The sequence below is a fragment of the Pseudorca crassidens genome, chromosome 8 (genome assembly GCF_039906515.1).
Source record: "Pseudorca crassidens isolate mPseCra1 chromosome 8, mPseCra1.hap1, whole genome shotgun sequence".
Classification (NCBI taxonomy): domain Eukaryota; kingdom Metazoa; phylum Chordata; class Mammalia; order Artiodactyla; family Delphinidae; genus Pseudorca; species Pseudorca crassidens.
The window spans coordinates 18777151-18791789 of NC_090303.1; the positions used below are offsets into that span (position 1 = coordinate 18777151).

At 39.4% G+C, this 14639-nt stretch overlaps 1 protein-coding gene and 2 long non-coding RNA genes across 3 annotated transcripts in view; 2 read left to right on the plus strand and 1 right to left on the minus strand.

Annotated features, from left to right (window-relative positions):
• Window positions 1-2481: 2481 nt before the first annotated feature.
• The window catches only part of NAMPT (nicotinamide phosphoribosyltransferase), a 37073-nt gene continuing 24915 nt past the window's right edge, over window positions 2482-14639 (plus strand). Inside the window, exons 1-4 of the mRNA XM_067745958.1 lie at window positions 2482-2731; window positions 8890-9046; window positions 11002-11105; window positions 13283-13411. Of these exons, the coding sequence (XP_067602059.1) occupies window positions 2675-2731; window positions 8890-9046; window positions 11002-11105; window positions 13283-13411 (447 nt within the window). The 5' untranslated portion in view covers window positions 2482-2674. The remainder of the gene's footprint in view (window positions 2732-8889; window positions 9047-11001; window positions 11106-13282; window positions 13412-14639) is intronic.
• Window positions 3175-4704, plus strand: LOC137228881 (uncharacterized). Its single transcript, XR_010945394.1, has 2 exons — window positions 3175-3284; window positions 4426-4704. It is a non-coding gene; the product is annotated as an uncharacterized lncRNA (long non-coding RNA).
• LOC137228883 (uncharacterized) overlaps window positions 3278-14639 on the minus strand; it is a 33178-nt gene continuing 21816 nt past the window's right edge. Inside the window, exons 3-4 of the long non-coding RNA XR_010945396.1 lie at window positions 5246-5331; window positions 3278-3497 (exon numbers count right to left, since the gene is read on the minus strand). This is a non-coding gene — a long non-coding RNA (uncharacterized lncRNA). The remainder of the gene's footprint in view (window positions 3498-5245; window positions 5332-14639) is intronic.

The window sequence follows — 14639 nt, forward strand, 5'->3', positions numbered from 1 at the left end:
GTGTTATTACTGAGGTGAACTCAGGTTTGATTAGAATATCCGAGGCAACTTTGAAATACAAAAGTGTACCAAAGGCTGTCTGGAAGGGTGTGTGGAAACAGGGTGGTGCAGGAAAACCCACTTTGATCAAATGTATGAGTCACAGGCCTTTCATAGCTCTCTGAGGAGGATAGACAAGGAGCTGGATGCCCAATTCACCAAGCTTGACGGGCTGTTTGGTAGGAGTGGCAGATTAATCCAGGACTTTGAACAAAGTGAGGGGGCCCATTTGAGTCTGTTTTCGTCATTATTTGTCAGGTTGCGGGGACCTATGAGAAACAGTTTCTCAGATCTTTTATATGCTACTAGATAAACATACTAAATGCTAGCTGTTAAATTGTCCTTCGGGAAGGCCATTTCAAAATGAAACCTTGACTTTGTATTTGGTGATAATTTCATAGTTGTAAATCCTGACTAACTCAAAATTGTTCCTGCTTAACCATGTAGTTACATATAGAGTGTGTCTAATTCTACCTTAGACAAATGGTCATTTTCTATTGGTAACATGCCTTCATTTTCCTCTCTGGAGGCTGCTGTGAGGGTTTAAGTTGCTAATATGGGTGCAGGCTTTATGAGTTTCTGCGTTTAACAAGCAGTGTAATATTAACATTTTTATTTGCACTGATATTAAGGCTTTTCACCTTAAAACTGTAACTTCAGCTCAAAGAATGCAGTTCAAATTTTATTTTGCTTTTTTAAAAAAATGCTACCATAAACAAAGCCCTCTTTGTAATCAGAATTCTTTTTTTTTTCCTGCATAAGGTGCATAGAACAATAGTCAGTTATATACATACATGGATTCCAGGAAGCTAAGCAAAAAGCATTTATCATTTAAGTAAAGTAGGTTATAGAAATTTAAAATGAATGAAGGAAAAAAAGCTCCAAATTAAGAGGAGCAAAAAGGATTATTTTTCTTCTTTTAATGGCACTGCTTAAACTAATGTAACAGAATCTCCCCTAATAAAATTTTTTATATTTCAATTATTTAAATAGTTTTAAAAGTAATTTCCCCTAGTAAACACACGTAAGGTCAACCAAAAAAGCCTCGTTTGTCTTAAACCTTGTTGTTGAAAATAATTCTAAATGCATTAGCATTTTTCACTACCTTGGTGAGTGTCTAGGGGATATCTCACTACCTTGTTGAGTGCCTAGGGATATCTCACTACTTCTGTGATCTTTGCTTGTGCTGCATCTACCTATAGATGGAGGCATTTGTCAGGAATCTGTACTGACTCCGTGACATTGTCTGGACTGAAGTTGCTTTTAATTGAAGCGGTGTCAGTTTTCGGGCAATGAAACTCTCAATTCACAGCCTCCACCCCGACCCCCCCACCCCCATAAAATGAGACTTTCACTAATTTGAATGACAATCTGTAAAGTTCCCGTACTGGTTTTCATTAAATCGCTTTTTCCCAGCTACTTGTATCTTGTAAAACCTAAATCTTAAAAAAACAAACAACAAAAAAACAGCTATTGATCATGGGGACAAAGGGAATCTTAGTTTTACGCAAAAATGCAACCACGTATGAGAACTGCGCAAATAGATGGTCCGCATTTGGCTGAAGTCATCCGACGTCGTTTCACTCGTTTTTTTATTTCCAGGTTGCCAACCCGTTTCCCAAGATTGAGCGATTACAACGATGACAAACGTCAGTCTCACACCCTGTCAAAGACTTGGCTCGTTGCCGTTTACTTCTCGGCAATATTAGATTCAACTAGGTCTTGTCCTTTGATTATCTGTGAGGATTGAATTCAACCCCCGACTTTGGGCGCAGTCTATTTTCTCGGGGACAGTCTAAACATCCTCAAAGGATCAAGAGCTCAGCCATAGAGCCGGAGGAAAGCGGAGTCGATGCGTCAGATTAAAGGGGACCCCCAGACCTATTCCTCACCGCCGCTCTTCAGATTTTAAAGCGAGGGTTAGGAGGACCAGGAGGGACACGAGGGATGGAGGCAAAAGGCTCGATCCTTAATCCGAGCCAGAGACAAAGGTGAGTACGTGCGCGAGGGGGACGGAGAGACGGGCAGAGGGAGGCTCCTTGTCCCCTAGCCGGGTGGCGTGACTTCAAGAGGACTCAGAAAACGGGCCAGGACTGGGTAGGATAGGAAGGTGCCAGCGGGGCGGGCGAACCGGCTAATCGCAGAGGTGGCGAGGCTGGGAACGCCCCCTCTCGGCCCCGCCCCACTGCGCCGGGCAGGGAAACGAAAGCCAAGCCGGCGCCCGGGTCAAGGGCCGGGGCGGCCTCGCAGCCTCAGGCTTCCCGGGATGGGCGTCTCCGAGAAGAGAGCGTGCCTCACGTCCTACCCGCCCCGCCCCCTGCGCGCTGCGCACGCGCGGCCGCGCCCCGCCCCTCGCGTCCCCGCCAGGGCGATGGGGCGGGGGCGGGGAGTCGGGGTGAGGAGGCCGCCGGAGTCCCTAGACTGCGAGCGCGCGCGCCGCCTCCCCCGCCGCGTCACGGCTCCCAGGCCTGCCCTCCTCTGGTCCCTCCTCCCGGCTCCGTTTCCCCCTCCTCTCACCCTCCCTCTCCGACAGAGCGGTGACTTAAGCAACGGAGCGCGGTGAAGCCCATTTTTCTCCTTCCTCGCAGCCGCGCCGGGCAGCCCGCGGCGCGCGGCCCCTACACTCCGGCCCGAGATGAATGCTGCGGCAGAAGCCGAGTTCAACATCCTCCTGGCCACCGACTCGTACAAGGTAGAAGCTCGGGGCGGGGGCAGGTGACGGAGGAAGAGAGGGCGCGTCGGGGACCAGCGCGAGGCTGCGGGGCAGGGGCGGCCGGGCTGGGGTCGTGGCGCGAGGCGGCCCCGAGGGAAGGCGCGGCGGCGGCGGCGGCGGCTACTAGGGGCAGGTGAGGCTGGCGCCGCAGTGGGGAGGAGGCGGATGGAGGAGGGATGGAGGGATAGACGGCAGGAGGCGGGGCCTGGGGGTGCGTGGTTGGGGGGGGCGCGGCGAGGGGCTGAGGCGGGCCCGAGCTGGTGCCGCTCGCCTGCTGCCCGGGGCTCGGGGCGGCTCAGCTCGGCTCAGCGGGCCGGCGGCCGGGGTGGCTAGGGCGTCACCGGCCGAGCTCACGCCTTCCGCAGGAGCACGGCCTTTTGGCCCCGGGCCGGGCTGAGCGAGGGCTCGCCCGAGGAGCGGGTCAGTTAGGTAACGGCCCCTGGGGTTCCACGGTGGAAAGACTGAGCCGGGTTTGAGAAGTGGGGTTTCCCCCGCGGAGCTGAGTCGAGCGCGCTCACGCCTTAGCCGGCAGGTACGCCCCTTCCCGAGGAACGGGTGGGCGAAGTCCTAGTAGGGATGCCAGAGCAGCCAGCCACGTTCCTGTGCCTGTGGCCCGGCTGGATCCCCCGTCCCATTCCACTGGCCTCCGTTTCAGACTCCCTTGCTCCTGGTGATCACTCACGCTCCGTACCTCTTCTTGGAAAGGCCGATCTGCCCTTATTCCATTAGGATCCCTGGGAGGTTTCTGTGAAAAGGAAAGTGAAACACGAGGTGTTAAAGGAACTGTAGTTAACCTTGGAGAACTTGTTGAGAGAGAAGCGACACAACATTCTCTTACTATGGCTATTGGACGCTTGCATGTATAGCTGACCCGTTAATTTTATTTGAAACTCACACACATTAGTAAAGGGAAGAGTGATTAAAGAGAAATCCGGCAAATATCCTTTCCCCTAGTTTCCAAATTATATGAAATAAACTGGATTATACTTTGCTAACAAGCTTTGTTAGCCAGGACACCTAAAAGATGACATGTCAGACTGGAAACTCCACTTTCACAGAATAAATTTTCGTTTTTACTTGAGCAGCATGGTAGTTTGGAATATAGTGATTAAAGCATAATGTTTTCAGATTTTGGTTTTTGTTGTGGTTTTTGTTGCTTTTTGTTTTTTCTTAAATATTCCAATAAAGTATTTTGGAGAATCCCATTTTACTTAAGTTCTCTGTTGAACTTTCCTTCCCAGCTGGTTTAAGATTCTACTTATGATAATTTAGGTGGGTTATTATTTAAAGTAGAACCAAGTTTCTTTAACAAGTGGTCTTTTAAATGGAATTTTAAAGTGGAAATCTACACAATTGCAAGGATATCATAGTGCTATCAAGGGTATTTTTACTTGTGCTCCTCTTGTGGTCTCTTAGTTCAATTATAGTGTTTTGAGTATTTTTAATAGTGATTTTAGAATGGTCTCATGCATAGTTTTCTAGAACTTTGTCCTTAACTAAATCTTTAAAATAATTTTCAGATTTTTTAATGTAGTAACTTATTTTATTGAAAATGGGAAATATAAACGGAGGTTGATTGGTCCAACTTTTAAAAAAAACAAAACAGACGTTTAAAGTATATATTCAGGGCTTCCCTGGTGGCACAGTGGTTAAGAATCCGCCTGCCAATGCAGGGGACATGGGTTCGAACCCTGGTCCGGGAAGATCCCACGTGCAGCGGAGCAACTAATCCCATGGGCCACGACTACTGAGTCTGCACTCTAGAGCCCACGAGCCATAGCGGCTGAAGCCCGTGCGCCTGGAGCCCGTGCTCTGCAGCAAGAGAAGCCACCGCAATAAGAAGTCCGCGCACCGCAACGAAGGCCCAACACAGCCAAAAATAAATAAATACGATAAATAAATTTAAATAAATAGATATTCATTTCTGTAATCTCATACTTTATTATACATAATGATGAACTAAGGAAATAGGTAAATGTGGTTGTTTCTTCTGTTTTTATCCTGGGTTCTTGTTATAAATGAAAAGGACACTTAAGTGTTAACCATTTATATTTTCAAAATGGTTTAAACATTACAAAACAGTGTGCAAGCTTCTTTCGTTTGTAGTTCCTCTAGCCATTATATATAAGGAATGTAAATTGCTTTAACATCAATTTCCTGGGATGAAAGGTAAGAGTGGTTACCTTAAAGTTTTCTAATTTGCTAGCAAGGCATACTTAACACCACTATCAGAATTTGCATCTATTTAGTAAAGTTTATTCCTGTACATTTTCAGGTCAGACTGGTGTATTTTATCCCATTTCGAATATAAAACCTTTTAAGAAGATTATCACCTGCGTAAGATATTTCATTTCCCTCCCTTCCCCACAAAAAAACCCTCAAGAGGATTCAGTCAGGATGATATGTTTTATACCAGTGGTTTACAGCAATACAGTAAAATAAGTAGTGTATTGCACACTCACAATTTAGTCGTTTAAGTTTCATTTTCCTTACACTTTTAGTGGTCCTTATAGCCTCTTTAGTATTTTCAGCTTTTTATCTTCTTAGATGAAGAGGAGACAGAAATGGTAATCTTGAGTCTAGAAGTAGTGAAATTACACTTTTATTAGGAAATTACATGAGAATGTTACATGCATATCCTTATCAGTACTTGCATACTGTTGGCCAGTTAAAGTAGGGAGCTAACAGCTTTAGATGTATTGGTGGAAGAGAGCAGGATATTGTTGATTTATTTTTTCTAGAACTGAAGCAAGGATAATTGGCTGTCTAGGCACTAGAGAAAGGTGTTTTGCAAGTAGATGGGATAGTGTCCAAGTGCATGACAACACGTGGGAATTTTGTTTTCACTTGTATCCTTTCCAGAGGGATCAGGACAATTTGGGCCAAAGGAGAGGCATTTAAGATACATACTCATTTCTGTAATCTCATACTTTATTATACATATTGATGAACTAAGGAAATAGGTGAATGTGGTTGTTTCTTCTATTTTTATCCTGGGTTCTTGTTACAAATGAAAAGGACACTTAATCTTAAGTGTTAACCATTTATGTTTTCAAAATGGTTTAAAGTAAAATTATCTACTGTGTTATATCTACATTGTGCTAAGCCAGCTAGAGAAAGGTGCGTTTGGGCTGGCCTTAGCCATTGCAGTGCTTAAAAAGCATTTGGAACGTTTTTTTGTAAAAGAGACAGGTCATTTTTTTCAGTTATTTCTGGGATAGCCATTGATCAGTTTCAGAATAACCGGATCATTAAAAGATTCATTTCTGTTCCATTCTTCCTTCCCCTTCTATGTAGATAATGTTTGTAACAAACTACAGCAGAGAATCATTTTAACATTTCTGAACATTTTACCTGTTAGCAGATTAAAATGGATGATGTTGTCAATTGAGCCCTAGTTGGAAAAGATAATGTATAGCACAAGAAAGTAATCCCTAAGCAATTTACAGTTTAAACCACATCACATGTTAGTTATGAAATGTGCCGTCCAGTGTGGGTTGCTTCTCAAAAGGTCATTTAAAAATGGTTATCTAGAACTCAGCACATTTTCATGCATTAATTTAATAAATATTGGAGACCTACTACATATTATAAAATATGAAAGATGTCCCTTACAATCTAAGATGGGTGAAAGTTGATTTTAGAAAAGTTATAAGAGGCTGTATAATTCATGTATGATGATTAAGCACCCAAGTTAGCTTTTTTTAAAGAAGAGCTTGCTTCCTCATTAGTAGTGGAATAACAAATCTTAATTTGGGGCTTTTTGGAGGAAAAGATTTGGGGATAGATGAGAATCTTATGGGCAAGTTAGTCCTGCCTTGGACTTTTAGCTACGCAGTGTCTTCCTCTGAGCTGTTCCTATTTTTCATAGTTGCTTCTCTTTCACCGCTTCTGAACAGGCACTTAAGTATGGTCACAGCAGCAGCCTAAGCCTTGTGAGACACGTGGTCCTGCTGCAGTTTGTATGTCAGAGAGTACCTGTTCATTCTTAGGATAGAGTTTTTCCAGTAAGTTTTATATTATAAATTATAGGAAAAACTCAGGCAACAGAAATAAAATCCTGCATGTAAATCATGAACATACCTCCTAGGAAGATTGGATTAGGTCAGTAATGATTGTAGAGTATCTTGCAAAACAAAAATACCAGAAACTGGTATCCTTTTTGTCAGTTTATGAAATCTCTCTTAAAGCTGCGGCAAAAAAAGGTACAAGTTGCCAGGAACTCTGCCCGATTTAAGGGAAGAGGCAGCATAATGATAATGGCTGGTTTTACAATTTATCACCTTCACCAAAATAATGTAATCCAAAAATCCTTAAGTTGTATTTTGAAGTTATTACTTCAAAAGCCAAATAGCAATGAATTATTTTCTGGGGCAACAGAAGTCCAGGGCTTGACAAATCTTGAATAATATTGAAAAGAAGAAAGAATCAGTTATGATTTTTGCTGTTTCTGACACATCACCTTTGAAGAGGCAGAGAGTCTTAGCCAATGGAAGTTCCTCTTATGAGTGCCCTTAGATATTACATAGGTAACATAGCTTAGTTTGTGACTTTGAGTCTGTTATTCCACGTGCTCTTCCATACACATGGTGCTGTTAAAATGTTGGCTTGTGATTATTTCTTAGTGATTAACTGTAAAAGGTGGTTAGTAGTAGTTGCCTTTGGTCGTGTGATCCCATTGTGGGAGGAAAGCTCTTGGAAATATATCACGTCACCCTTATGGGAAATCCAGAGAAGCTCAGGAGAAAATTATACTTCGCTGTCACAGAAAGATTCTATGCAACTTAAATATTTCTCATACCTCTCTTGAACTGTTATACAGGGATATCTGGGATTGCAGTTTTTAGAAGCTTATTTTTTCATGAAGTAAATCAACCACATAACTAACTGTGAAACTAAGTTTTATTAGAAGAGCTACATTTTCCTGTGTGCCTCTGTTCTTACCACACATATATTTAAGTACTGGCAGTACTCTGTTAGTTGCAGGAAGGCTATGCCACTTGAGGAAACATTTTTAGGGGTAATGTTAGCTGAGGATATTATGAGAAATTTGTTTTTTTTCTCTTCATCTTATAAGTAATTTTAAATTTATTGTACAACTATTTTCTCTAGTAATGTAAGTCAAAGCAGTGCTGAAAAACAACATGATTTAAGGGCTCCCTTTTGGCAGGTCACTTTAATTTTGAATATTATGAAACTTTTTGTTAGTGTTTACTTAACATATTTAAAACTAAGCTCTTGATTTCCTTACCCAGTCCTTCCAATGGCTTTCCCCATCTCAGTAAATGGCACCATTATTCACTCAGTTGTCAAGCCAAAAATCTAGGAGACATCCTTAATTCCTTCCCGTCTTTATTCCCAAATCTAATCTATCAGCCTACTTCTCCAAAGATACTGAGCCAGTCTCTCACCTAACCTAGTCTTTGGCAGTAGCCTCTTAATGCTCTGTGTCCACTCTGGTCACCCCATAATCCATTCTCCATCTCTGCCAAGCTGATCCTTGTCAGAGGTGAATCAGATCATATTCACTCCAGCTTAAAGCATGCTAATGGCTTCCCACTGCACTTCAGGTAAAATTCAGGCTCCTTGGTAGCCTGTGAGCCTTACATGATCTTGTCTGTGCATCTCTCTCTCTCTGACCTTACCATGTGCCGCTCCCCATTCTCTAAGCACCAACCACAGTGGTCTTCATTCTCTTCCGTCCCTGAAGTCAAGATATTTCCTATTTCCTCGTCAGTAAATCTTGTTCACATGTTACTATCTCAGAGAAGCCTTCTTGGCCTCCTCTTTAGTCTCCCAGGCCCCTTCTAGTCCATCATTTTCTTTTAATTTTTCATAGCATCCATCTAGCTCAAATTATTTTGTTTATGATCTCTCAGCCCTCACTAGCCCTATGGGAGGAAGGCCTAGTCGGTCTGTTTTACTTCCCCATCCTCAGCATCTGAAGCAGGGCCTGATACACAGTTGGTACAGACTATATATTTGTGAATGCAGGAACTATTTATAAAATAACAATTTATTGATTTGTATTTCTGCTATAGTTTCTCTGGTTTTAAATAATTTCAAGCTCTTTTTATCATAATTTACATTCTATTCTTCTGGTATTTTCTAATTCAGGTATTTTCTCTTTCATATAGGTTACTCACTATAAACAGTACCCACCCAATACAAGCAAAGTTTATTCCTACTTTGAATGCCGTGAAAAGAAGACAGAAAACTCCAAAATAAGGAAGGTGAAATATGAGGAAACAGTATTTTATGGGTTGCAGTACATTCTTAATAAGTACTTAAAAGGTATTGTTTTTCCTAATATGTTTAAAACACTGCTTTTATATACCTCATCATAGTTTTCCTCCTATATTGTTGTATTATTTTAAGTACCTTTTTGAATAGTCTAATTTTGATTTTTTTTAATTTATTTTTGGCTGCATCAGGTCTTCATTGCTGCACGCGGGCTTTCTCTAGTTGCGGCGAGTGGGGGCTACTCTTCGTTGCGGTGCGCGGGCTTCTCATTGCGGTGACTTCTCTTGTTGTGGAGCACGGGCTCTAGGCGCGCGGGCTTCAGTAGTTGTGGCTCACGGGTTTAGAGCGCAGGCTCAGTAGTTGTGGCTCACGGGCTTCGTTGCTCCGCGGCATGTGGGATCTTCCTGGTCCGGGGCTTGAACCCATGTCCCCTGCCTTGGCAGGCGGGTTCTTAAGCACTGCGCCATCAGGGAAGTCCTAGTTGGATGTTTATTTAATTACCCTAACTATTTTAGGGGTTGTTTTGGAATTTTTAGAAATCTGTTAATTTGAAAGCATTAAATTTTATAATTTGACTTATGTGCTTGGTGTTCTAAATAGGACAAAGATTTTCTGAAACTAGTAAGATGGGGAATAAATTTAGAAAAGTGAATAATTTTCTGAGGCTAATCTGGTTTGTTAATAGACGTTAGTCATTAATTCAAAATAAAGGATTTGTTACTGACCTGGGAACTCATTTTGAATTGTGGTAGCAATTATAATTAGAATATGTTTTGCTAGTCAGTTTTACCTTAAAGGCCTATTTTTCAAAACTACCTGTAACGGTGGACTTAGTCTCAAATGCATTTTTTTTTAAGTTTTTGGCCACACCCCACGGCATGTGGGATCTTAGTTCCCAGACCAGGGATCGAACCCTTGCATCCTGCATTGGAAGGCAGAGTCTTAACCACTGGACCACTAGGGAAGTCCCTCAAATGCATTTTAAAGAAGAAAAAAATCCCTGAAATAATTTCTGTGCTTTCTTATTTGAAAGTCCATTTCTAGTCTTATTTTGTAATGGTATTTGGAGGGGGGAAACAGTGCCCAAGTTTTTTATACATTTTGGAAAATTTCATTTCTAACCTTTGCACATAAAAGTAATCTCAGAATTGAATACAGAATAACTTGAATTTTATGCAGATGATGACGTTTTTCTGTAACCTTGGCAATTTTAAGATCAGATAGTTCAGATATGTTATACTATTGAAAACCTACTTGGATATCCAAAGTACTTCATTGCAACAAGATTACCCAAGATATTTTCAATGAATTTACTAGCGATCTTATTTAGAGAAAGTTACCAAAGACTAATGTCACACTTCAATTTTCTACAGCTTAAAAACTTTATAAAATGTTATTAATTACAGCTAAAATATATTGTGTGTTATAGGCCAGCATTATTCTAAGTGCTTTAATTCAGATGTCTTAACTCATTTCGTCCTCACAACCACTCTAAAAGTAGGTACTCTACTATTATCTTCATTTTACAGATAAAGTTAGCTAAAAGTATATTTGGGGGGCAAAAACTTAGGCATTGTAAAAATTATTGGATTATCAGCCCCAAAGACATCCTTTATGAATAAAGTGAGCAGATTCACCTGGAAAGCCAGCTATCAAAGGCTTACTCTCAAATCTGAAGACTGTATAAATTAATAGAGATTTTTAAAAAATCTCCCAAAAGTTAATTTATTACTGTGATTTTTTAAAAATACTATACATGTAATAATCTCTTCTATTGCAAATTTGCTTTTCAAATAAGAAATTAACATTTATGCTTAGAGCGAGTGGTTAGAAGTGCAAATTCCTTTTCTGACTCTGCTGTTGACTCTGGGTGAATCATTTAACCTCAGTTCTTGTTTTTTTAATCCACAGAATGGGCGAAATAGCTAGAGACATTAATCCTATGACAACTCAGCAACTCACAGCATGCCTTTAGAAATGTAAACAGGAGATGTTTATTTTTTTAGGTAAAGTAGTGACCAAAGAGAAGATCCAGGAAGCCAAAGAGGTGTACAAAGAGCATTTCCAAGACGATGTCTTTAATGAAAAGGGATGGAACTACATTCTTGAGGTAAAAAATGGTTTCATGTTTTGACCTATGTATTTTGGTTTTGCTTTTAGTTCAGAATTTCTTGCCATGGAATTTGAATAGAAGATTAGACTGTACACAACACGGGTATTCAAACCTTGAACAACACAGGTTTGAATTGCATGGGTCCATGTACATGTGGAGTTTTTTCAGTAGTAGATACTGCAGTACTACACAATCTGCAGTTGGTTGGATCCGCAGATGCAAAATCACAGATGCAGAGGAACCACAGTTACAGAGGGCTGACCATAAGTTATACATGGATTTTTGACTGTGCAGAGGAGGGTGGGTGCCTCTAACACAAGCATTGTACTAGGGTCAACTGTAATTGTAACTCTTTTCTGTCTGTGACCCTATAAATATAATGGCTATTTAGACATTCTTGTGAAAAGTTAATGTTTAATTTTTTTTTCCTGGTAACACATCATTAGTATCTAAAATCTATAGCATATCTAAGTAATTTGTTGTAATATGTATTATAATTTAAATAACGTTTTTCAGAAAGGTAATTTAATCCTTTCTTTGAAAATACATTATAATTAAGAAAGAGCATGATTATTTGGCAATTTGAAAATTTAAGCCTATTTTCTGGACTGTACATTATCTAAGAAAATAGATGCTGTGAGTCTGTCTCTATGCAATACTTCTAGGACATTTCCCTTACTGAATAGTTAGAAGAATGGTTTGGTGCAAATCTATGAAGTTAATTTTCATTCTTTATTGTACTGTAATATTCCTACCTAACATGTTTGGATTCCTTGCTTAAACTTTTGGGCATCCAAAGACATGGGAATTGAGTCATAAGTGTTGAATGTCCCCTGGTGGTTTTCTCTGTTACAAAGATAGGTTGGGAATGGGATCTATTGGCATCTTGCTATGTTAAGTGTTCATTATCTTTAAAATGAATGTCTTTTTCATTGTAAACTATCAAACACAAAGTAATTAGAAATACTTTAACTTTCCTGCCTGTATCGTAATATTGAATTTTACTGTTTGGTAATTACTGGTCTTTGAAGAAGTTGAGTAAGCACGCTGCTAGTTTTCCCATATCTTGAGTAAGGTCAGTAAAATATGTTGGCTAACATATTTTGATTATGTTGGCTAACTCATTTGGTTGACACTTAACCCATTTGGTTTGTTGTGAGGATTATAGTTATAGGTAAGTTAAGTGCTGTGCTTAGTAATAGAATTCTCAGTGGTCAGGGTGGTAAACCTTTTTATTTTATATTCAGAGAATCTTAGGAATTCATAGATTCCCTAGAGATAATCTTGTGTAACCCCTTTTACAAGCATGGAGTCTGAGACCTTGCGATTCTAAATTACTTGCCCACAGTTTCCTACCTGCTTTTGCATCCAAGCTAGGATTTTAAGGCATTATTCTTTCTGCTGTAACGTGATTTTTTTTTATTCTAGTTACCTTGTCCCAAATCACATAAATAAACCTTACTAGCCAAAAGTTAGCCACAGCTTTTAACTTTAAAAAGGGGGAGGCGTAATTAAATATCTAGTAACATACCATGTAGCCACTATATCCTCAGCCTAATTTGGGAGAGAATTGTTGCACTTGGATATTGACTGCCAAAGCTCTAGAAAGTATACTTATGATTGGTCTGTCTACTACCAAAATGGTATCAGGTCTACTACCAGTATAGAGAAAACCTATTTAAGATTCTTCTACTGGCAAGGAGTGCTCTCTTTTTCTTATTTGTTTGTTCATTTTGTTGTGCTCTCTAATAGCAGTCCATTATTTTATCTTTCAGTCTTTAGCCTTTCTTTTATGAAAATGACCTACTTAGAAGAGAGATAGTCCTCTTAGAATATGTTGGAATAAACTCTTTTTTCGGAAGGAATAGGAAAACAACTTTTTTGTTTTGAAATCAGTTTGAAATTCTCTTCAAGTGACAAATTTTCTTAGCAGAAGTACTTTTACAGCATAAAATTTAAAAATTAATGCTAGTACTAAACTGTTAATCATTTTAGCTAATTTTATTTCAGGAGGATAAGGATATTCTGACCAGATTACTAGCAATATAATAAGATCTACAATTGCAATTTCTATGACAGTAAGTTTAGCTTCTGTAAAATATAAAGAACCTTATTTAAACAGGTAATGGCATACCACCTGCTGAATTAATAATTTCATTATTGTCTCTTACCAGAAATATGATGGGCATCTTCCAATAGAAGTAAAAGCTGTTCCTGAGGGCTCTGTCATTCCCAGAGGAAATGTTCTCTTCACAGTGGAAAACACAGATCCAGAGTGTTACTGGCTTACAAATTGGATTGAGGTGAATTGTTTTGTTTTGTTTTGCTTTTCACTTTTACTTAACATTAATTGTAGATGTAAAAACCATTCAACTGGGATTCTAGTTTAAAAAATGCTACCAATAAAGTTATGTAACCTCCTAAAATTTACTAAACCTTTCCAGGCCTCAATTTCCTCACCTATAAAATGACAGTTGGACTAAATAATCTTTAAGTTTCCTTCCAGTAAAATCTAGTCTTCTGAGATCTTAAAATCAAATTGTAAAGAATTATTACTGTTAAAGCTCAGTTGGCCTCCATCTTATTTGTTGCAATCCTAAATATATACCATCATAGAGAAAGATTACAAAAACAGCACAGGTGTATTTTTAGTAACTTAAGACATTTTATGGCTGTTCTGTTCCAGTTAGACTAAAAGAATTTTGTTCAGCTTCTTAGTAACTGTTTTCTTTATTCTTACCTAATCAGTTTAGGGCCTAGACTCTACCACCTGGTATTTCTCATTTAAATATATTCAAGATTCACTGATGGTTTTAATTTCTAATCTCAAAAGGAGAGTACATTATAGGCTGTGAGTTTATATTACAGGGCTTTGTTTGCTTTCCTGGTATCTGTACTTAAGCAATCATGTTTTCACAGCCTCATCGCTTTGATATTAATAATCTAATTAGATTATCAATAGCTTAGATTTTTATCTATAAGAAGAAATATCCTAGGAAGTAACCGTAGAATAATGTCACCCCACTATCTGAGAGGTGTTTACTTAGTGCTTGGTACTTTTTGTCTTATTAATGTATTGGTTAAACTAATTTGTTCTATTATAAAATAATACATTTGAGGTTCATTTATAAAGACTGGAAAAAGTTTAGAAAAAGTAAGAGGTCAGGAATATTTTTGAAATACATTTTTGCTAAGTCGACAGGAACTTTCTTTTTAGACTCTGGGTGGGCCATCAATTTATAATAGCCTAACAGGCTCTGAAACAGTGAACAATTAACTAAAGTAAAGATTTAAAATAGTTTACTTCTATGTCTTAAAACTTTGAATTAACTCATGAACTCAGAGTAAAAGGAAACATATTATTAACAGTTCTCATGCTATTTTACTGGCAGATGTTTTATTTTGAGGGGAAGGCATTATAAAGAGTAGAAGAGCTCTGAACCGCATCATCTAGTGTATCCTTTACGCTCAGTGCCAAAAGGTCCCACACAGATAAATCTTATTTTGAAAATCATCATTTGTGAATCACCT